Below are 23552 nucleotides of genomic sequence, written 5' to 3' on the forward strand. Positions count from 1 at the left end.
CTCCAGGAAAGTGAGATCTGCCACATGGAAGCATCAGGTGTGATTTTACTGCCTCACATGCGGTCTGTGAACACGCTCAGGCGCCAGCTGCTGGAGATGGTTTCTGGGTGAGAGGACCGTCAACAGCCACGAGGCAGAGGCCGTATCTGGTGTCAAGTGTAGCTGAAGCATCTCTGCTCCATTTGCAATGGAAGTTGGGTTCTGTTAATTCCACTCACGGGAACAGAAACAGATTCTGGACAAAAAGCTATTAAGCATATTAGCTCTGAAGCTTACTACCTTTCAAGTCAAGAATCCAGACTTACAAATGGAACCAAGTGTGAGGTAAGTGACACGGGTCCCAGCTTTGCCTACGAGAGTCAGAATCTGAGCCTGGGTCTAGCCAGTTCTAAGAATGGCTGGAATCCTTGTGCTGAGACAAGATTCTCCCGCCACCTCCCGTCCCAAGCTTCTTCCAACTGTGCTGCTTGGTGTTGCACTTACCTGACCCTTTGGTAGTCCAGACGATGCTAGACGAGCCAAGGTCTAAGGCCATATGGGTGTCGGCCGTCCAGGTGCCCATCCAGACTTCCTGTCTGCTTTTGCCATCAAGGGTCATACTTTGCAAATGTTTCCCACTCTCTACCCAGTAGATCACCCTCTTTGGCCAGTTGAGAAGAAGATGCAGTATAATGCTGCCTGTCCTGTAAAGGGTATGTGTGTCTGGGCCAGTAATGTTGGTCTTCTGAATAGCACTTCTGTCACAGGGCAGCCAGTACAAGTCCCCAGTGGATACATCCACATTTGCTGAGCAGACTGTAAGGAGGAGAAGGAACTTCCATTAGAAAGGACACTCAAATACACTCATGCATGGTCTTAAGGATGGACTCAACTGGAAACAATTAGGATGCAAAGACTGGTTCCTAACAAGCCTACATGGCTCATTTATCTGAGTCCCATCATACCTATCCTGGATCCAGCACCTTGTCTGTAGCACCAGCTCATGTGACCCTTACAACCAGCTGCTAAGGGAGAGATTCACCACCTTCCAGGAGTTAGAGATCTACGTGGCAACGCTGACACTTGAATGCAGGTCTGCAACTTTGGATTCACATCCCTCTTCATTGGTTAAGTATGAAAATCAATCAATTACATGTCAAGTGCCTAGGACTGAGATTGCTGCGGGAAAGCAGAGACTAAAGGGAAACCACAACGGTGGTATCAAAGGTCATTCGTGGGATGGACACATAGGGAGGTGACCCACAGCCAGAAGACACAGACATGATAGGCACCAAGTATATGAAAGCCACAAAGCGTTCGCTTCTAAGCGTGACCGCTGGGCACGACCCTACGAAGCACTCCCTGCTCCCATTCCGTTCACCATAGCCGGACAATTGGTCCGGGTCTAAGCTACATAGTACCTACTACTGGGCTGCAGTATAGCATAAAAGTTAGCAGTGTCAGGCTAGCGAGTCAGATCGCCTTGTTTGAAACACGTTCCAAAATAAGGTGCCCGTTAATTTTTGTGCCTCAGTTTCCACAAATGCATGGTAGGGACACTGCTTCTCTCAGTGTTGAGGATTAGAGTTAGTATGCATAAAGCTTAGGACAGTGTCCAGTATTTTATTATTTTTTTAAGGTATTTATTTTTGGGAGAGGGCAAGCAGGTGAGGGGCAGAGAGAGGAAGACAGAGGATCAGAAGCGGGCTCTGCACTGACAGGCTGACAGCAGCAAGCCAGATGTGGGGCTCGAACCGAAGAACAGTGAGATCATGACCTGAGTTGAAGTCAGACACTCAACCAACCAGACCACGCAGGTGCCCCACTGTGTCGGGTATTTTCTAGCGCTGTGCCGGAGCTAGTTTGCACGAGCCTGTAACCGCCAGTTGTTAAATTCAGGGATGCTGCAAATTTGCTGTCCGGTAAGGTCATTATTGAAACTAAATTACATAAGCCTGCTTGTATTTGAAACAAAACTAAAACACTCATCACTTATTTTCCCGTGTTTTGTTACTGTACACTGGGGTTAAGAGACATCACATTGGTAGCTTGAAATCTGGCACCGTGGGAGTATTTTCAAGCAGAGAAATTGGCAAACGCTGCACATCAGGGCTTTGTGTTAGGTTTTGTTTTCTAGTCCAGGGACTGACAAACAACGGCCCTTGGGCGGATTCCAGCCTGCAGTCTGTTTTCATAAAATTTGGTGGAGCACACCGTGGTCATTCTATAGTACATGTTTTCGGCTGGTTGGGCATTCTACTGTTGTATCTTTTCAGATACAACTGGCCTTTAAGAGGAAGAGGTTGAAAACCCCTGGTCTGGGCTGAAGTAGCGGAGAAAGATGCTAATATTGCAAATTAAACTTACATGTGTCACATCTACAGCCATTACCTTTTAAATACCACAAAAATTGGGAAGATATTTTTCTAGTCCTTGAAAACTATTATCCAATTCCACACATAAGTCCTTTGTGTCAATAAACTAATTCCAATTAGTCTCCATTGCTACACTTTTCACTTGTTTATAGAAACACGTAGCAAACAACACTGCAGTAGGACTATATTCACTCAACGATGGCATCGACATCTTTGCCAAATCAGATAGCAATCAAGCATTTATTCACAGTTGGATTGTGTTAAATCTTGATTGAATTGCAACTATAAACTGCTTTTTTTATTCTGAGTTCTTGAATCTGTAGCCAATCTGAAAATCGTGTGGCTATATGAAATTTACAGTAAAGAATGTCGTCTATTTTATTATTTGTAAATAATGTCACATCCTTTATGCCAGTCAGCTTTATTAGAAACATATATAATATATATATGAACATATCCCCCAACCTCCAGAAAGCTGGTTCTTAATATAATATCCGGTGGTGTGCTGGGATATATATAAGAACTCAATTGTTAGGACTCCTGGGTGGCTCAGTCAGTTAAGCGTCCAACTTTGGCTCTGGTCATGATCTCAAGGTTCGTGAGTACAAGCCCCACGTCAGGCTCTGTGCTGACAGTTCAGAGCCCGGAACCTGCTTCAGATGCTGTGTCTCCCTCTCTCTCTCCCCCTCCCTGCTCACCCACTGGCTCTCAAAAATGAATAAACGTTAAAAAATTTTTTTTAAAAAAGAACTCAAATGTTAACTACCAGGAAGGTTGAGAAACAGACAAGGCATGGAACTGGGGCGTGGTACCAGAATGGGGAAGCCAGAACCCACAGGCTTAACGTGTGTTAGTTTTTCCCACTTCCTGGGTGTTAGGGTAGGAGCATATCTTAATGTTCCTCACGTTTTCTTTTCTTAAGTTTATTTATTTATATTTAGAGGGGGGAAGGAGAGGGGGCAGAGAGAGAGAGAGAGAGAATATCCCAAGGAGGCTCTGTGCTGTCGGCACAGAGTCTGACGCAGGGCTCCCAGTCACAAACTGTGAGATCATGACCTGAGCCAAAATCAAGAGTTGGACACTGAACTGACTAAGCTACCCAGGCACCCTTATTCCTCATGTTTTCATGAGGAGAAACTGGCATAGAATTGTCCCCATGTTCCTTAAGTCTCACTCCAGGAAAGAAGGGACTTAAGGTTGGCCAGTTAGCAAGAACAGACTGGCCACACCCGGTCCAGCTTCGCTCTTCTCTGTCGGGCTCTGACGTCTGCACAGGAGATGCGCTCTCTCTGGCATGAGTTTCAAGTGGTGCCGTGCAGATTCAAGGTTGAGTGTCCAGTTGCCAGGACCACGGAATGTTCTTTGAGTGATTCTACATAGGTTCTTAAAGACACACACTCTTTCCTGAAAGAGGATTTGAAGCCCTCCCATTTTTTTTATTAGCAATCTCAACTGTATTTACCAGCTTTGCTTCTCAGTAGGACAGGATTAACGCATTCAAGAGAAAATACTGATGTTAGTATACTTTGATGTGAGGATAAGCTGGAAGCTGGGTTGTGAGGAGTCCTGGAGGTAACCAGCCCTTTCCCTGCTGTGAATGGCCTGCCTGGCTTTGTCAAGCTTTCAGCCATCATACACGAAAAACATACCCCTGTTCTCCAGATACATGTGGGGTTTCCCGACGCCAAGCAATTCTGCAACACGAGAACGTCCTACAATTCAGGGGCGCTTGGGGGTGTCTCAGTCGGTTGAGTGTCCGACTCTTGGTTTTGGCTCAGGTCACGATCTCACAGTTTTGTGGAATCGGGTCCCACATCGGGCTCTGTGCTGACAGTGTTGAGGAGCCTGCTTGAGATTCTCTTTCTCTCCCTCTCTCTCTGCCTCTCCCCCACCCACATTCTCTCAAAATATAAATAAACTTAAATTGTAAGACATTCTTAAAAAATGTTTTTAATTCAGTTCTGACACCATCTACCTGCAGTTGGCATCAGACCCCACAGGGTAAGGGCTCCGTCCCAATACTGCCCCCACTTCTGATGCCAACCATAAGTACAGGTTGTCCCCGGACTCTGAGCCAATGGCCCTAAATCGGGGTTCCCACAACCCCCTCAAATTTGATCATTTGCCAAATGGCTCACAGAACTGAGGGAAACACACTTACTGGTTTAGCGCATACAGGATACAAATGAACAGCCAGGTGAAGAGATTCACAGGGCCACATCCGAAGGGCCCACAAGCAGGAGCTTCTGTTCCCATGGACCTGAGGTTTGCCTCCCTTCCGGCACACAGGTGGAGGCTTCATCACATAGACATGACTGAGCACTGATTCCATTTCCAGCCCCCCCTCCCCTCTCCGGAGAATGGGGAGTAGGGCTGAGAGGTCTAAGCTTCTGGTCATGGCTTGGTCTTTCTGGTTAACAGCCTCCCAGGGTCAGTGATAAGGGTTTTAAAGTTTTTCTGGCCCTAAGTCGTGGAAATGGACCTTAAATTCAATTTTGCATTGTTGGCTCATTCAAGCCAAAGCTATTCCTCTCGCCCAGGAAACCCCAAAGGACCTAGGAGCTCTGTGTCAGAGCTATCACTCAGGAAGTTACAAAGCTCTGTGCCAGTAACCAGGGTCAGATATGTGTATTTTTTTCCTATTATTTCAGAGCCACCTACCCCAAGGACTCAGTATTCCACACGAGAACCCAGCTCAAGTGAAACTGCCAGTCTCCTAAAATTCCTTGATATAATCATTGTAACACTGAAACCTATTAGCTAAGATTAGCCAGTGGAGCAAAGGTGGCATTTTTAATTAAATGGGAAGAAATTTAAGGCCACAAGTTTCCTCAGACAGCCATCAGCTGTATTGCAAGATCACTGCCCGCTTCACTTTTTCCTGAAAGTTCTCCAGGGCAGGTACCGGAAGTTGCAAGGCACCAGGCACTGTGCTTGCCCTCAGGACTCAGCAGAGTCCACTGCTCTGAAGGACGTCCCGGGAGCACGTCTTTCAGGACAGCACTGCTTGTAATAAAGCTTATTGTTGGTACTTACAGTACGCAGGGAACATCCGGAAATCAAATTACTCACCCTAGAGCTCTAGCCTCAGTTCCTTTTTATAAAGTAGATGTTTGCCGTTAGGCAGAGCACAGGGCACTAAGCTTGGGGTGTAGCACCCAGGAGTGGGAGAGAAGAGAAAGTATATATTACCATGGTAAGAAAATATCTTGCTAGTTCTCTCAGAAATCTGCATTGCAAATCACTTCTAAATTAGTGCAAGAAAAAAATCTGCATTGCAAAACTGAAGGATTTGAGGTCTATTTCTGTCCTACCCAAACTTAAGGCCAGGAAAATAGAATCTCAAAAAACTTACCACTGACCCCAGGATTTGCCAAATCATGGTAGCCTTTTAACAGTCTGCACAGCTCTCCTAAGCATAAGGGTAACTCTGATACTTCATATGTAAGTTAGTTTAAAACCATTCTTTTGGAGGTGCCTGGGTGGCTCAGTTGGTTGAGCGTCGACTTGCTCAGGTCATGATCTCACGGTTCGTGGGTTCGAGCCCCGCGTCGGGCTCTGTGCTGACAGCTCAGAGACTGGAGGCTGCTTCAGATTCTGTGTCTCCCTCTCTCTCTCTCTCTCTCTCTGCCCCTCCCCTGCTCTCACTCTGTCTGTCTCTCAAAAACAAACACTAAAAATAAAAAAAATTCTTTGTCATTAAGATGGATTCAGATCAGGAATAGGTACCTTTTTTTTTTTTTTTTTTTTTTTGGCTCTACTTAATTTTAGAGCCAGAAAATAAAGGGAAAAAGCCAAAATAGCCACCCAACTTACCTGTACGCTCTGTCCAAATCTCTCGCTTTTCTCCCGAATAGCCAGTTGAGAAGAACAGACGTCCCTGGGCATTTGTCCAGTAGATGAGGTTTCTTTTCCAGTCAATATCCAGTAAATAGATGTTCCTAGGATGCTCTTGAACCAGGGTTCGCTCTATAGCAGTTCCCATAAAACCAACTTTCAACAAGTAGAGACGTTTGCCAGAAGAAAACACCACCTTTAACTCTACCAAGGGAAAGAGGAGATTTACTGTTTGGCCATTTGCTAGGTATGCCCAAATGCTCCCTTCTTGAGCAATCCCTCCAGCTGAGGTACACCTAGAAAGGGGTCTTACCAAGTTCGCTTCTGAGGCACACATACAACCCAAATGCCCTAGCTTTCTTAGAGAAGGGAGCCATTTGGGCAAATGAAGTGCTAATCAGCTTTCCCAAGGCACAAACCCTTTGGATTTTCTGCTGAAAGGTTCACACAGAAGCAGGAGGATTAGGGTTGGGGTGGTGCCCCATTTCATTCAGTAATGTCCTCGAATCATTGCTTGTGGCACTCAAGTCTCAGTAGAAAGAATTTTAAATTCAATTGCCCACTTAAAGAAAAGTTACTTGGGAACTTAACTGGATATATAATGTTCAAGGTACGATTTAAGCTCAAGTCCTGAGTCTGGCACAATAGTGTATTATATACACCATGAGTGCATTCAGTGGCTACCCCTGAGAATTGTGTCCTTTAAAGGTAGTTAGAACGTGAACATACTTATAGCATTTTTTTAAATTTTTATTAGTTTTCTTTACTTTTGAGAGGCAGAGAGAGAGATCGCAAGTGGGGGAAGGGCAGGGAGAGAGGGAGACAGAGAATCCGAAGCAGGCTCCAGGCTCTGAGCTGTCAGCACAGACCCCGATGCAGGGCCTGAACTCACGGACCATGAGATCATGACCTGGAGCTGAAGTCGGATGCTCAACCGATTGAGCCACCCAGGTGCCCCCACCATGTCTTCTTCTTAAAGCCTCAATGTTCTTTAGGAAAAAGTAACTTGGATAGAGGGGTTCAATGGAGCATGTAGCCTTAATATTTCAAAGACAAAACCAGCAGGAAGACTTTACGTTAACAATATTGACATAGACTCTCTGCTCACAAACAGAAGCCAGAACATATAATAGTTATAAGACTATGGAGGATTACTTTTCTTATACAACTTAAATTTTCTGGTAAAACTGAATGGTGTAAACTATGTTTTTCTAGTTTAAAAATCAATCAAACCCAAATATCCACAGATTGATGAATGGATAAACCAAATGTAGTACAGATAAAATGGATTGTTATCCAGCCTTAAAAAGAAATTCTGGGGGCACCTGGGTGGCTAAGCGTCTGACTTCAGTTCGGGTCATGATCTCATGGCTCGTGAGTTCGAGCCCTGCATCAGGCTTTGTGCTAACAGCTCCGAGCCTGGAGCCCGCTTGGGATTTTGTGTCTCCCTCTCTCACGCTCTCTCTCTCTCTCTCTGCCCCTACCCTGCTCACGCTTTCTCCTTCAAAAATAAACAAACACTAAAAAAAATTTTTTTTTAAATTCTAACACCTATTACAACATGTATGAACCTCAAAGGTATTATGCTAAGTGAAATAAGCCAGCAACGAAAGGGAAAATACTGTATGATTCCACTTAATGAGGTTCCTCAAATAGTCAAATTCATACGGACCAAAGGTAGAATGGTCGTCCAGGGGCAGGCAGAGGAGGAGAGGAAGGGGGAGTTATTGTTAAATGGGTACAAAATTTCAGTGTAGGAAGATGAAAACGTTCTGGAGATGGATGGTAGTGATGGCTGCAGAAAAATATGAACGTACCTAATGCTACTGAACTGTACACTTAGAAGTGGTTAAAATAGGAAGTTCTAGGTTATGGACTTTTAACACAACTTAAAAAACTAATCAAGATCTTTGAGAGTGAAACTTAACCAAAGTAAGGTTGTCAGTGCAAAAGTGATTGATCCCAAAATGGAAGCCACGTTATTTCCAGGCCTACCATGGAATGTGACTCCCAGAGCCAAACCCATTTCACCCAGCATACTTACCACTACATGTACCAGAAGGTAAAAGAAACATTCCCTCTGGACAAACACACTTATAGCCCTTGGGATGGATGGGGGACAGGAGACATAAGTGGCTACAAGAGCCTGGAGCACATTCTGGGTATCTGCCTGTTGTAAAAGAGAAATAGATTAGATACAATTTCAGAATTCTCCATATACTAGTTCAAAACTGAAGACTCAAGGGGAATTAAATTAGTTTTGCCTTAAGAGGAATCCCAGTATCCTTGTTTCCTTCTAGATTAGGCATGCTGACCTTTAAACTCCCACAATCCCCTTTCAGATACTGGCAATTACTTATCCATGTTAAGCTCAAGCCAATAAAGCTTCAACCACCAGCATCTTCTCCCCCCAGAGTTAAGGCAAAATGCTGCCTAGCTCGCTTATAGGAACACTCCTTTAGAAGTAAATAGTAGTCTCAGTTCTCTACTTTGGTTAGTCTCTCAGACACAGTAAGAACCATTATCTGAGTTGAATCTGACATATAATTACTGATTGACAAAAGTTTTTAACTCCTACTCTTCTATAAATGGGATACTGGGCTTTCTTCAACTTTCTATCAAGAGCATAAAACTTTAAGGTCAACGACAATTAATGTGTCTGTGAGTAAGCTATTGTAGCCCTTATGTGAATAGCTTATTACCCCGTTTCATGTATTTCAGACTTCAAGAATCTGGTTACTACATTGGACTTGGACAAACCACAAGGTACATGCTTGGAAGGAGTTTCCCAGAAAAGGATTTTGCTCATTTTCTCTTATTTAGAAGTCCTATAGAATTCTGGCATAATACCCAGAACATTTTCCCTGCCTAAAAAAGTAGCAAGTTCCAAGAGCAGACCAAGGTAGTAATTTAGGCCATTTCTGTTTAGTGTACATTCTGATGCATTAGCATTTCAAAAGCAAGTCCTTGACATACCCTTGGGCTGCTGGGATTTGTGCAGGACAGAGAAAGCAGATATGGAAGCATTCAGCAGCACCACTCTCTCCTTTGGGGTGTGGGGTGAAGTGCGAAACAGCCGTATTTTATTTGCCCAGAAGAAAGAGTTCTCAAATACAGCTAGTCCTATTGGATTGTCACCTTCCAAGAAGATCTCAGGAAAGGTGTGCCTCCCACTGCCGTCCACGTTTACCGTCTCTATGGACTAAAGGGTTAGAGTCATGAGAGCAGTGTACCGTTAGCAAGAGATGCCGAGGTCAGTGCACCTCTTTCATGCACACTGATTAACATCTTCATGAGCTATCAACTTGACAGAGATGAAATCATCTTAGGATTCACGGAAGGTAATGCCAAACCCAGTGGTGCAACTGCATCTTGCACAAACCGGGTCACAGATAAGTTACAATAGTTACTTGTACAACACATTGTCTGCATCCAAACTTTGTGCCAAGTTCTTTCCCTACATTTTCCGATTGTCTTTTGAAGAAAAACATTTTAGCTGTTTTCAGAGAGGGCAACGGGAGCCCAAAGAGGTGCCATAAATTGCCAAAATCACAGCTGATGTGATAGGCTTAAAAATATGATTCCCCAGGGCACCTGGCTGGCTCTGTTGGTACAGCATGAAACTCTTGATCTCAGGATTGGGCCACACACTGGGTGTTGAGATTACTTTAAAAAAAAAAAATTGACATCTTTAAAAAAAAATGACTCCTAAGCCTATGCTTTTGGCCACTGTGTCATATTGGTCTGTCAGTTTGATGCTTCCAAAAATGAGATTACACAAACTGTAATATTAAGACCTCGAAATAGGAATATAAGTAAGTACTAAGTACTTAACTATGTTATTTCAAGGAGGTGGTCTGCCATCTTAAAAGGTTTTACATCCTAGGCATGACACAGAATATGCCCTATACTACCAGTGCCAAGTTTGACTGTAGTATTTAAGAAAGTCACAATAGGGGCACCTGGGTGGCTCAGTTGGTTAAGTGACTCTTGATTTCAGCTCAGATCGTGATCTCACGGTCATGGGACCAAGCCCTGCATCAGACACCACACTGAGCATGGAGCCTGCTTGGGATTCTCTCTCCGCCACTCTCTCTGCCCCTCCCCATTCCCTCTCTCTCTTTTCAATAAACCTAAGGAAAAAAAAAAAGGAAGTCACGCCAAGTCTCCCAACCTATGTTGATATCATCAGACTCTACCTAAAGATACTGTGCAATCCTAGCTCGCTTCTCTCCGTTTTCACAGCCAGAAGTATTTCACAGTGTCGATGCAAGACCAAAGAGAACTTCGCAGTTACCCACAGTCATACCAAGACCCAGGTTTAATGGTTTATCTTCTCTCCCGGACCTATTTCCAGTACCTCTTTATAGTCACTGATCCAGTAGAGCCTGCCGGTCACGTGGTCGAGTGTCAGTCCTACAGGCTCCTCCATGTTTACAGCTGCGAGCACCTTCCTATCCGAGCCATCCATCCCTGCAGTCTCAATAGTTCTCATGCCTTTCTCACCACGATTTACCCAATACAAGGACCTGAGAAAAGTAAAAGGGGCAAGATGTTAACAGTCCCCTCCACTGAACAGCCAGGTCCCCTTAGCTCTCTTGTACAGGTCCCAGATCACCACACTGCTAAGAATGCAGGAGATTTCTGCCCTCAGACTCAATAGACTGAAAAGTTGGGCCTCATAACATTCGATTTAGGCTTTAAACTCAAGATTTTTTTTTTTGGAGCAAATAGGTTGAAAAAGTTGAAGTGTTCTCTTATCAACTTAAACTTCTAAGATAACCAATGATTTGGGATATAGTCTCAAAGAAACACTACTTACTTCTTTGTGGGAAACACGATGAGCTGCTCTGGCACCAGATCCTTTTCCAAGATTTTGACGTAGCCTCTGCCATCACTTAAACCAGCACAGATGACCCTTGCGAAGCTGCTCGCCCAATACAACTGTCCCGTGAACCAGTCCAAAGAGACACTGTTCACCGTTTTAAGTTCTGGGGATACAGGAGACAGTGTTCTGTTCCCACAGATTTGGACCGAACTTGTCTACATGTTCTGATTTCAAGCTACACAATGAGGCAAATAGGACACAGGGAAGGAGGGCCAGAGATGTGCTATGTCCAATATGCAGTGTGCAGCAGGGAAAGAGAAAGATCTTAGCAGAAACATAACCAAGAAATCGAAGAGAATGCAACCTCAGTTTGGGGCACTATCTATTACAGAAGTCTCAGGTGCATTGTTAGGAACTGTACCTCTTAACCACTCGCAGAGGATTTCTGGGCACCCAGGACAATGCTAAGCACTTCCGCACATGTACCAACTCTGGTTTAACCCCCACACTTACCCAATGAAGCAAGTGCTATTCCCTTCATCTTACAGACGGTGGTTCAAAGGAGTTAGCAACTTGCTCAAAGTCACATACCTAGTAATAGAGTGGAGACAAACCTTGGCCTGAGCCCACATCCCCAAACTTTCTGGACTACTTAACAGTGACTTCATTCTCCAGTTGGACTCTACCAAAGCTCCCATGGAGCCAAATTAGATAGTCTTATCTCAAATCGGGACTGTACAAACTCTCATGATTCCCAAGGAAGTCACAGAAGATGTCCAGATGAGTAACACAGGCTGCTTATACTCTGTTGATGTGGCTTTAAGAAGCTATAGGGTTCTTCACGTCAAGAAATATACCTGGATAGAGAAGAACTGAGTTTGGCTTCCCAAGGACAAACACATTTAAGATTCCGTCCACCCAAAAGTACATGCTTCTCTCAAGATCATATGCAACGGAAGTAGGCCTCGATTTTATAGGTACAAGAGGTTCGTAGATGCCTGTTCTTCGATCCAGGACACCAAGTTCTCGATCTGCTGCTATAAGAATTTTAACAGCATCATCTGTAATAGAATTGGAAAAGGAGTAGTGACACATTCCTTTGAAACTTACTTTCATGCCATTCTCTTTAACCAAAGAAGCTGTCCCTGCTGAAATGCACTTACCCTGAAGTCTTGACTCAGGAGTGTCCAGAGGAGATCTAGGGGACCACCTTAAGTCTTAATTCCTCCTCTAAACTCCAACACATTCAAACTAATCTTTGGAATCTCTTGGCCCATTTGATTTCAGATTCAGCCCTTCCCCCAACCCTAAACGGACGTCCTCTCTATGCCTCATACACAGAAGCCAAATAAATGAACTGTCCCATCCTTAAAGAAACACAGGCCCAGTTAAGATTTTATCAGTGGGGTCCCTGGAGCCCCTAGGTGTATAGCCTAGAGAATACGTCATTTTAAAGACACTTAATAGCAACTGAAACTCAAATTGGCCAAGGAATGTTGTCATAGCAGCTTCTTTATGGAAAGAATAAAGTCTTCTCTAATACTAGACCCTAAAGGGAATCACCCATAGTATTTCTATCTATAATTACTGCTAAGGGCACAGCAAGAGCTAGGCTTTACTTAGGGTCTCAGAGCTCACCTGTAACTCGACAACTGGTACCATTGTAGAGCTGGTGACCTTGAATACATTCACAGGAGTAAGAGCCTGGTGTGTTGTGACACAGCTGGCCACAAGGACTGTAGGCCTTGGAGCACTCATCTAGATCTAATGAGAGACAGTTGTAAGTCAGAGATGACCAAGGAGCAATCCCTTGAGTATTTTTGTTCCTTTGAGCTACTTTTCAGACGCTCACTGGACACGTATTATGTGGAAACCACTGCACTGGGTGCTGGGACAGACAGTCCCTGCCTCTGTTGAACTGCCATCCACATAAGTGTAATTCAGCAGAAACATCAATATAGAGACCCCAGAAGATGGATCTAGGTTGCCCTAACAACATTCTTGGGGGTGTTGCTGATTCAGAATGAATGGTAAGATGTGGAAAAACAAAGACTTGTGCACTGCTGGTGGGAAAAATCAAATGGGCCGCCCCTGTGGAAAATAGTTGGATGGTTCCTCAAGTTAAACAGACTTGACCACATGATACAACGATTCCACTTCTGACATATACCCAAGAGTATTGAAAGCAGGGATTCAGACATCTGCACACCAATGTTCGTAGCATTGTCCACAATCGCCAAAAGGTAGAAACCGTGGAAGTGTCCATCAACAGATGGATAAACAAAATGAGACATATACACACAATGAAATATTATTTGGACTTAAGGTTTTGGGGGGCCTGGGTGGCTCAGTTAAGTGCCCGACTCTTGGTTTTAGCTCATGTCATGATCTCACCATTTGTGAGATCAGGCCCCACATCGGGCTCTGCATGGACAGCACAGAGCCTGCTTGGGATTCTCTCTCTCCCCTACTCTCTCTCTCGCTCTCTACCCCTCCCCCACTCATGTTTGCTCTCAAAATAAACTTAAAAAAAAAAAGATTCTGACACATGCTAGGACATGGATGAACCTTAACAACATGCTAAGTGAAATAAGCCAGACACACAAGGACATTTACCACATGATCATATTTAGATGCAGGACTAGAACAGGCCAATTCATAGAGACAGGAAGTCGATAGAGGTTTCCAGGGATTGGGGACAGAGTTATTATGTCACAGGTATGGAGAGTTGCTGTTGGGAGGATGACAAAGTTCTGGAGATGGACAGTGGTGATGTTTGCACATGCTGAGGCCACTGGAGTATACACTTAATGATTAAGTTGGTGTATTTTATATCATATCCATCATCCTGCAATAAAAACTTTGAAGATGAGCCAAATGAATGCTGACCTGCACAGCTCTGAGCGTCCGGCTGTAATTGCCACCCGGCTCCACACGAACATTGGACTCCCCAGTATGTGTCCCTGCACTGCCCCTCACAGCCCCCGTTGGCCAGAGAGCAGTTTTTACCTGGTAGAGACAGGGCAGCAGTCAGGACGGCTTAACACGGTACAGATCAAACATTTCATAAACCGTTGTGTTACAAACCCCCACACTGTGTAAGGGCCATATGACTGTTTTGACCCTGCTCCCTGACCTAGGAATGTGGAGGCTTTGGGAAAAGACCAGAAGACAGGGAAAGTTAGGAAACTTGGAGCAGAGGAAAGGAATTTTTAGGTGGACAGTCCGGACAATTTCAAATGTTGGCATATTGTTCCGCCCACAGAGGGGCCAGCAACCTCTTCCTTAATTTCTCCAGAAATGTGGGTGGTCAGGACCCTTGCCTCAGGAAGCTTTATAGCAGTTTATTAATTTCAGTGAATTATCTACACAGGACCAGAAGCCTGTGCTTTGTCCCACTGTTTATGCTTTTACGATCTTACTTGTTCCTTTAGTAGAAAGCTGCTTTCACAGCCTTTAGCAGCACTAAAGAGGTTTCATTATACACATCTAATACCAGATTTGAGGAGGAAATAAGACAGATGACAAAGTGCCTGGGGTCAGGTGCCCCCTCTCCCTCCACAACAACTTGAATCAACAGTGATTTTTATAGTGAGAACTGCAAGGTATTAAAGTTTGAGAGGCGCCTGAATCGCTCAGTTAAGCGTCTGACTTCAGGTCATGATCTCACAGTTCATGAGTCTGAGCCCCACATCAGGTTCTCTGCTGTCAGTGTGGAGCCCGTTTTGATCCTCTGTCCCCCTCTCTTTGCCCCTGCCCCGCTCTTGCTCTTTCAAAAACAAGTAAACATTCAAAAAAAAAAAAAGTTTGAGTTGCTTCCCTCAGTAGTTTCCATCCTCACCAGGAAAGTCTTCCTAAGTCTTTCTTCAGTTAAATCCTTAGAGAATTCACCATATGGTCTTGAACACACGATGTGCTTCTCAGTAGCAAAGTATGCGTTACTCCAGAATTTTAGGAGCCATGTGGTTTGGGGTATTTAGCTAGTCTATTTCCCTAAAGCCATAACAGGAGAAGAACTCTCAAAGTTTCATGGCACAAGTAACATTGGCTCAAACTCGGGAGACCAAAACCAAGGCTTGGAACCTGTAACCTGGGATGGAGCCGTCACTGAAGGATTAATAGGTGTTTTAGTCCACGCGTTCCCAGAGTGTAGACCCTATGATTACCAAGCAGCACTGGCTTACTTGGTCCGATTCTCCCCACCCCTGCATCGGGCCAACCCAGCAACGGGGTCCTCACCGCATGTAGCGGGCTCATCGGTACCATCTGCGCAGTCTGCTTCCCCGTCACACATCAGGGATTCCAGGATGCATTTCCCTTCATCACACCTCACAGTGCCTTCTGGACAGGAAGCTGTGGAGGCAGGAAAGCATTCTTTTCTGACAGCACTGGGGGGAAGGGGTGATAGAAACACTTATTACAGTAAGGTGGCCGCAGTATTTCTAGAACCCAAAGCAAGTCTAGGTAGGAAAGGATATTGTGTCATTTGAAGCAGGGTTTTCAGGGAACTGGGACTTAAGACTTGATAACAAGGATCTTATGCCACTTGGGCACTGGACTGAAAGAATATTGAATTTGAATTCAATTAGCATTAAGTAGTTCCAATTGAAATGGTGTTACAGTGAGTTAACACGCGCCCTAAAGGAAGACTCTTCTTAAGCCAGTTTAAACATTACAAAAATGTTAGAATCTGAATATATTCAATACTGCAGATTTAATCCTGGAAAGACTGAAGTAGGATTGGGATTTACTGAGAATCTGGAGTTTCTACCACATTGTTGGGGGCGGTGGGGGGGAGGGTGTAGAGAAAAGGAACGTAATACTCATCAAGTGCTTTGTAAGGCAGGGCATTGGGGGGGAATCCTCTTTTAATGAGAAATTTTCCTCTCCCGTCTTCACTACACCAGGACGGGAGGCACCTGTTAGGAGACTGCCTTCATAAGCCGGTGCTCAGGTGTTCTGTGCATTGGCCACGTTGAGTAGTGGAAACATTCGAGGCAACGCTCAGAGCGTCCACCACAGAGCTATTATTTGAGCACTGCTTTAGGTTTCCATGGATAACTAAATCTCGAGTTATTGCTAGGAAACATCCTGTTTTTAGATATAGGATGGAAGTCTCGGTCACAGGAATGAAACACAGCTTGCAGAAAGCGGTCCACATAGTACAGCCTTCCCCTTTAAACGAAAGGCCAAGGCCCGGGAGGTGGGTGGGGCGGGGGACTCACCACAGGCTTCCTCATCGGAGGAGTCACCACAGTCATTGACGCCATTGCACTTCCAGCTATCCATGACACACACCTTGTTCCTGCACTGCCACTGCCCGGCCAGGCAACGGTTCGGGGAGCACGGTGCTTCGTCAAGCCCGTCGCCGCAGTCCTTATGCACGTCACAGAGCTCCCAAGCATCACGACACCGAGAATTTCCCGGACACTGGATTTTTCGGCCAGGACATGCTGTTGGTATCTCTGTCAAAGGCAGGAGTGGGCTCAGGGGGGCAGTGCCCCTGAACTTGCTTGTTCATTCAGGTTTACTCAGGTATTTATGGTCTGCTTACAGACCATAGGTATTGCTCGTTTATTCAGGTATTTATGGTCTGCTCGTGGATTTGGTCTATAGAAAACCCAGAACTGAAAGGGATGGTAGTGATTAGCGGTGTGGCCCCAACTTTGTATACTCAAGTTCATCCCAGAGGAGTTTAAAAAGGCAACGGAGGCAAGAATCTTTTAGGTCATTTTGCAAAAATACAGAAGTGGATAAAACGTCCCCTATAATAACAGAGACCATATCTGGAGTGAGCCCGTGTGGCATAAGGCTGTTTAGTGACTTGTGTGTTACGCTCAATCCTGTGGAGGTTCCTCGATGCCGCAGACACAGAGAATACGTGTGAAGATACACGAAGTTGTACGTACCACAGTTAACCTCATCGGAGCCATCCAAGCAGTCTCCGGTACCGTCACAGAGCCAGCTAATAGAAATACATTTCCCGTCATCACACTGCCAGGCCTGAGGATGTCCACCGCATACTTCCTCTGCAGGCCAGGGGCGGTATTCGGGGGCAGAAAGGAAGAGGTGTTTGTCAGGGCACACGCAGCTTTTAAATTTGGGTTTCATATTAAGTCTTGTCATTGGCAAAAGAATAATTAATTCCTGATTCGCCACTGAGTCAATCCTGAACTTGCCTGTCCTTTTCAGGTTATCCTTAAGAACACATTGTACCCCGGCCTCAGGGGTAATCACCTAGCAGCCCGATAAAGCTTATGCTCCCCAACATGCTTCTAGAACACAGTTGTCCGGTAAAGCCTGTTGTGACTACAGAAGAGTGTTTTGGACCTATGCTGCCCCAAATGGTAGTCACCAGTCTCCTGTAGCTGTGGAGCAACTGTAATGTGACTTGTATGATAAAGGAACTGTATTTATTTAAATAAATTTAAATCTTCACATGTGGGGGACACCTGGGTGGCTCAGTCAGTTAAGCATCCGACTCTTGATTTTGGCTCAGGTCCTGATCTTGTAGTTCGTGAGTTCAAGCCCTGCATCGGGCTCCACACTGACAGTGTGGAACCTGCTTGGGATTCTCTCTCTCTCTCTCTCTCTCTCTCTCTCTCTCTCTCTCTCTCTCCCTTTTCCCCTACCGCACTCACTCACTCTCTCATGCTCTCTCTCGCTCTCAAAATAAACTTTAAAAAAATCTTCATGTGTGGCTAATGGCCACTGTAGTGGACAGTACAGTTTTACAAGTTCGCTTCTTCAAACCCCTTTGGTGTTTGAGACTATATCAAGAACTCAGACAACCTGGAGACTGTTAGTTTGGGGTTTAATTAGATCTTCAAATACTTCGAAGTATGCCTTTGGGCAAGTAAACCTGGAGAAGTGGGGTGAAGTATATGGGGGAGCAGAGCACAAGGCATTGATGCAAGTATGAAATGTAATTCTAACCTGCCCTATTACAGGTTTTCACACCAAAGGTTTCACATTAAATTAGTTACAGTAAGTGACCAGTCCAGGAATGTGCATGTGGGGTACAGAAAAGGAGTACAGCGCTCTCCAAGTTCTTTGCGGGGTGGGGGGGAGTTCCTCTTTTAATGAGGAATTTTTTCCCTCCATATTTACCGCACAAGGATGAGAGGCATCTGTTAAGAGGCTCTCCTCATCTATAGGTGTTCAGGTGTCCCTTCTGGGGCTGGGAGCACTCTTAGCACAGAGCCGTTTGAGCTTTATTTCAGGAAGACATTTACCAAGTAGCTAACTTGGCTTCTATTGGTTTTGTAGTTTTCTTTATACTCAATTTGTAAAGATTTCTTTTAGTTGAACAAAATCCCTAAGCAAAGCTGAACTAACTTACTGTATATATTTACAAGTAATTGTGTGCGCTGAGGTCTGCCAAGGTTTCCTATACAAGGAATCTGTATGATTGCAGTTTCAGGAACTGCCACATGCTTCAGCCAGAATTTAAGGCGAGAAGCCAGACTTTTGCTGGGTTTTCTATCCCAACCAGCCCTCCACACTCATTTTGATAATAATGCTACCAACACCTACATCCCTAGGCTTACCAACTGAAAGCCTGCAACAATCCAGAAGGCCCAACATTTCCGGATACCCCCTAAGAGGGAAAACCACCAAACCTGGCACCGTCAGCCAGGCAACAGCCCAAGGGCCCATCTAGGAGTCCAGACACGGGGAGGCCGCTCACCACACTGCTCATCAGTTCCGTCGGGGCACTCTCGCTCTCCGTTGCAGAGCCAGGCCACGGGAATGCACCTTTCCCCACAGGCAGCTTGCCTCGTCATGTTGCACCTCACTTGGTCTACGTTGGATGAAAAAAAGCAAATCCGTGAGAGTTCCTGGCTACGTTGGCTACAAGGGAGCACCTTTTCATGGTAAGCTGCCGTCAAGAGGTCATTCAGAAGGCCTTCCGTCAACTCATACTCAGGAAGACACTTGGGGGGATTCAGTATCATAAAATCGCATATGACTTCTGCAGTCGTTACTACATCAGAAATAGTTCTTCAGGTGGTATAAAGTTGGGGAACTGCCATCGCCTGTCCCCATTAGAATAAGGGGCTGGCGTGCGCTCTGCTCAAAGAGACACAGGCACTGCTTTCGCTCCGGTTCCGTCTTAAACAATCAGTATGAATAGTTGCACATTTAGAAGTCCAAGTTCAAAGACGGCACTCTAGTTTACTTTTAAGCATGTGCAGACACATCCGAAAATTAGATTAGCATTGCGGGTCCCTACATACTATCTTGATAAGAATGCCTCTCATAGGCTGGTTATAAGCATTTGTTAAGTCTTCAGTTATCTGCAGGAGATTGATTTATACTCTCAGTTTTGTTCAAGTTATGAACTTGTGTTTGTCAACCTTGAATGATTAATGGTCAAAAATCAGCCTGTTATAGAATGTGGTCCCCAGAGGGAGGCTCCAGGAAGGCCTGATTATACTTAGTTTATTATGCTGTCATAACTTTGAAAAAGAAAGAGCCAGCCTTTGGTTCCTAGAAAAGATGAGCCACATGGCCCATACTAGAAGCCTCTGCAAGATGCACTGAAAACCCTGTGCAGTCCTACTCCCTGGGACAATTTCAATATGGAATGGAAAGTGGTGCAAAGTTGTGTAATGGAAGTTGACAACAGAAGGTCGTTGTGTAGACCACAGCTTCTTTGTTAAGGGACCATTTCATAGTCTTACTTGTATCCCTCTAACATAGCGATTTTAGCATAGCTACTCAAGGTATGGTTTTTTTTTAAAGCTGACTTGCAAAAAATATTTTAATGAAATATTTAGAAAGTATTGGTTACTAATGGGTAGCTAACAACTTTGCCGATGACTCACATACCATCCAGGCAATCTTACTTAGCTTAACCCAAACCACTGAGAGCAAGTGATGTTACCAACCGCTAATGTGGGAGCACAGACTCAGCTGTTAGACTACATAGGTTGGCATTTCAGTGAAACCGCTTACTAACAATAGGACCTTGGGAGAGTCACTTCCTCTCTTTGGATCTCGGTTTTCTGGTCTATAGAAGGAGACTACTAAATAAGTGATCAGAAGAGGAAGAGTCAGAGATGAAACGACCACAAAGCCACTTGGCACAGTATACCCACCATATAAATCGTCATAAAGTGTTAACTCTTTTGCTGCCTCTTCCAGCAGATCCTTCCAGAAGGATCCCAGTTAGGGGTTCAGTCAGCTCTCAGAGACTCATACTGCCAGGTGAGTCACACCTTGAACAATACGGTGCTCTGGTGCTTCTCAGTTTCGAGACCATGTGTGCATCGAGATTCTACACATCTACAGATGCATCTCAAAACATTACTTTTCACTTATGTAGACGATTGCTGTGAATGAATACGACACTTATTAATATTTTTACTTCTATATTAATTTTAGGGTAGCTTTCTCATAGTCTGTCAATACACAAAGTACAATGATCCCATGCTATTCTAAAACGGACATCCTAAAGAGGTCTTCATGCCAGAGGGCCTTGGTAACCACTGCTTAGTAAAAAACCCAAGTAACTTAAAACGTTCTCCAGGAGTGGTACAAAAAGACCACCCAGAGCAAAGGCTTCTCATCCCTGCAGAGATGCTCTGCCAGGTTAGGCAAAAATCTTGTGGGTGAGAATCCCTCCTGGAAGACAGAGAACTCAGTTAAGTGGTACCTCCTCCGAACTAGTTAACAGCACCTTGACCAGGAGTCTGCGCGAGTTAAAATGACCAGCCTTCAATCTATGAGGGCCAGTAACCAGGACCTGTCAAGAGATCAGCATGCCGGCAGGCCAGGCGGTTTGACAAACGCTGGGCACCTCCTACACCTGGCTAAGCCACCAACCAGTCGCCCAGCCAGCCACCATCTGGGAACTGTGGGTGTCTCAGTCACCCTGGGACACGGATTCAGCTCTCCTCTGCCTTGGGGTCTGCCTAAACCCGAGAGGTATCAACAAGTGTTGCAGGAAGTCGCTTCCTAACCGCACCTCCGGCCCAAGCCCGGTCCCCCTACTCCACCCCCGCCCCCGGGGGGTGGGGGGTGCTGTTTCCGGAGGGACTTACCTCTTCCCCAGGCCCCGGGCCTCCACCAGGCTAAATCTGCTGCCTGGGGAACCCTGAGCGAGGGTCCCATCAGAGACCAGGGCTGCAAAGCGGATCCCACTTGGCCACGACACAGCGGGGGGGGGGGGGGGGGGGGAATTGGAAGGGGGGAGAAGAAGGTGCGCCCTGCACTCAGTGTGCAGAGAGCTCGCTCCCACACGCTTGGGGTGGGATGAAGGAAAGACGCCGAGTTTGACCGCTGTGCCCACCTCTTCCACCCACTGGGCAGGCGGGGAAGGAGGAAAGGGCAGAGAAGCAGGGGGCCCCGCGACTCAGCCGGCGGCCCCTCCAGAATGCCGGACTTCACCCTCCTCTGTGGAAGGTCACTGCAGGAGCGGGGGGCGGGGGGGGGGTGCTTCGCGCACACCAGCGAGGGTGCCCCAAGCTCTCCTCCCGCCCCTGCAGCGCCTCGCAGCCCGCCACCCCTGCACGCTGCCGTCCCTTCCAGGACGCCCTGCCGCGCGACCCCACTCACCGGTCCCGGAGCCCGCGAGGCCGCCCAGCGCGGCCAGCACCGGCGGCAGGAGCACAAGGAGCGCCCGGAGCCCCATGGCGGGGAGGGGACAGGGCGCCTCGGGGCCGGAGTCGCGCTCACCGGAGGAGACCGCTGGCGGGAGGAGCGCAGGCTGCGCCCGGGGCGGGCTTTCTTCCGCTCGCGCCGCTCATTGGGGATGACGACGGCGGGGGCGTGGGGAGCACCACCGCGGCCGGCCCCCGGGGAGGCGCTGCCCGGGACCCAGCCGGGCTGCGGGCAGGACGGCGCCCGCCTCTCCGCGGGGTCTCCCCTCCGGCAACTCCGCTACCTCGGGCCCTGGCCTCCGCCACGCTCGGGGGCCAAGTGGGACTGCTCAGCCGCGCTTAACTACGGGGTTCGAGAACTCTTATGGGCACAGGAATCACCTAGAAATCTTACTCGGCAGACTCTGATCCCGGAGGTGTGGGGCGGGGGCCTGAGAGCCTCTAACAGAATGATCGTCAGGTGACGCCTTGGCTGCTGGTCCTCAGACCTCACTTTGAAACAGCAAACTGAGGACAGCACGGCAGCCGCGGGGCTCGGGAGCCCTTCTCTGCGAGGACTTCCCCCTCTCTGCCTCCTGTCTTCCCAGCGCCCCCCGGCCAGAGCCAGGCCCTCCTGCGAGGGGTCTGTACTGACAGCGCGGAGGGGTCAGTCGTCTTGGCCGGCGGTCAGAGTCACAGCACAAAAGCCCCGAGAAACATCATACCGCTTTCCGTGTGTGTCCCCGCAGGGGTGGAATTACTTTCCTAAACAACGGGACGGGGACGTGGATCTGGTGGCTCCAAGCCAGAGTCCAACATAATCTCTGTAGAGTCATAGACTTACAGGACTGGGAGAATTTGGAGATCGTTTTATCCAAATGCTGCCATCGGGGATGAGATGATGGATAAAAAATAATGAGAGCTGATGACACATTAGCAAAGCCATAGAGCACCCTCCCTTCCCCTTACTAAGCTGTGGCATTCCTTCTTTCCAGTACACCAGGGGACATGAGTGTCAGATTCTTGGAGAGAACACGCCAGCGGAGTTAGAATTTAGAATGTAAAACCGGCAAGGAACATTTATAGCGTTGGGAAGGGCAAGGCAGCAATAAAACACCAGGAAAAAAAAAATAGAAACAGAAAACTGAATTGCAAAGTGCCTTCTTAGATGTTATTTGCAACACAGTACTCCAACAGCTTTCTTTTAAATCATACCTCTCTTCATGTTCACTGCTGGCCCCATCAAATCACACTTGGAAGATACCGGAATGCCATATGCTCTGAAGTTTTCTTTAAATTCGTTGTGTGCTCTGATTGCATAAGCCGCTTAAAAGGACCCTTCCGCGCTTAACAAAAACCTCCTAAGATATCATAACGATTTCTGCTGAAATGTTGTTGCTTTGGAACCAGATTCTATCGGACGCTTAATGGCATTCGGAGACACAATAGAGCAGCTCGGAGTTTTAAGAATATAGACGCGTTTTCCTCCCAGAGAGGCACCGAAGCCGGTGGTCAGAAGCTGGAATTGCAGTGTGGTAGACCTGGGTTCGAATCTCAGCTAAATGAGGCTATACGTGGATGTAAATGGCAGCTGTATTGTTAGGCAACAGTCAGCGTCGGCTCTGAATAACCCATACAGGCTGAGAAAGCCATAGACATGGGTGACAGAAGTAAGAATTTCGGTAGCATTTATATTTGGCTTTAAATCCTTGTATTCTGACTCATTCTTGCTTGGTGACATGTGTGGTCCCACAGTCCTCTGTCTCTCCCCACATTTCACGTCTTCAATCTGTTCTGTCAGCCTGTGGGTGAGCAGAATGATGCCCCCTCCCACACACACACCACCTGAAAAAGGTAAATTCGAATTCCCAGAACCTGTAAATTGTGATTTACTGTTGTTTTGGTTGCAGGGTATGAAGAAAATCTGGCCTCACACAGATATGTGTT

The 23552-nt window shown here is 46.4% G+C and overlaps 1 protein-coding gene across 1 annotated transcript in view; it reads right to left on the reverse strand.

Annotated features, from left to right (window-relative positions):
* LOC109277240 (low-density lipoprotein receptor-related protein 2-like) overlaps positions 1 to 21749 on the reverse strand; it is a 44161-nt gene extending 22412 nt beyond the window's left edge. The window contains exons 1-14 of the mRNA XM_019466793.2: positions 21583 to 21749; positions 18710 to 18823; positions 16929 to 17048; positions 16245 to 16484; positions 15259 to 15372; positions 13909 to 14028; positions 12658 to 12783; positions 11877 to 12080; positions 11014 to 11182; positions 10552 to 10720; positions 9168 to 9393; positions 8236 to 8361; positions 6171 to 6395; positions 484 to 795 (exon numbers count right to left, since the gene is read on the reverse strand). Of these exons, the coding sequence (XP_019322338.2) occupies positions 484 to 795; positions 6171 to 6395; positions 8236 to 8361; positions 9168 to 9393; positions 10552 to 10720; positions 11014 to 11182; positions 11877 to 12080; positions 12658 to 12783; positions 13909 to 14028; positions 15259 to 15372; positions 16245 to 16484; positions 16929 to 17048; positions 18710 to 18823; positions 21583 to 21658 (2341 nt within the window). The 5' untranslated portion in view covers positions 21659 to 21749. The remainder of the gene's footprint in view (positions 1 to 483; positions 796 to 6170; positions 6396 to 8235; positions 8362 to 9167; positions 9394 to 10551; positions 10721 to 11013; positions 11183 to 11876; positions 12081 to 12657; positions 12784 to 13908; positions 14029 to 15258; positions 15373 to 16244; positions 16485 to 16928; positions 17049 to 18709; positions 18824 to 21582) is intronic.
* Positions 21750 to 23552: the final 1803 nt, after the last annotated feature.

The sequence above is a fragment of the Panthera pardus genome, unplaced genomic scaffold (assembly GCF_024362965.1).
Source record: "Panthera pardus isolate Hobbes unplaced genomic scaffold, ASM2436296v1 HiC_scaffold_13, whole genome shotgun sequence".
Classification (NCBI taxonomy): Eukaryota; Metazoa; Chordata; class Mammalia; order Carnivora; family Felidae; genus Panthera; species Panthera pardus.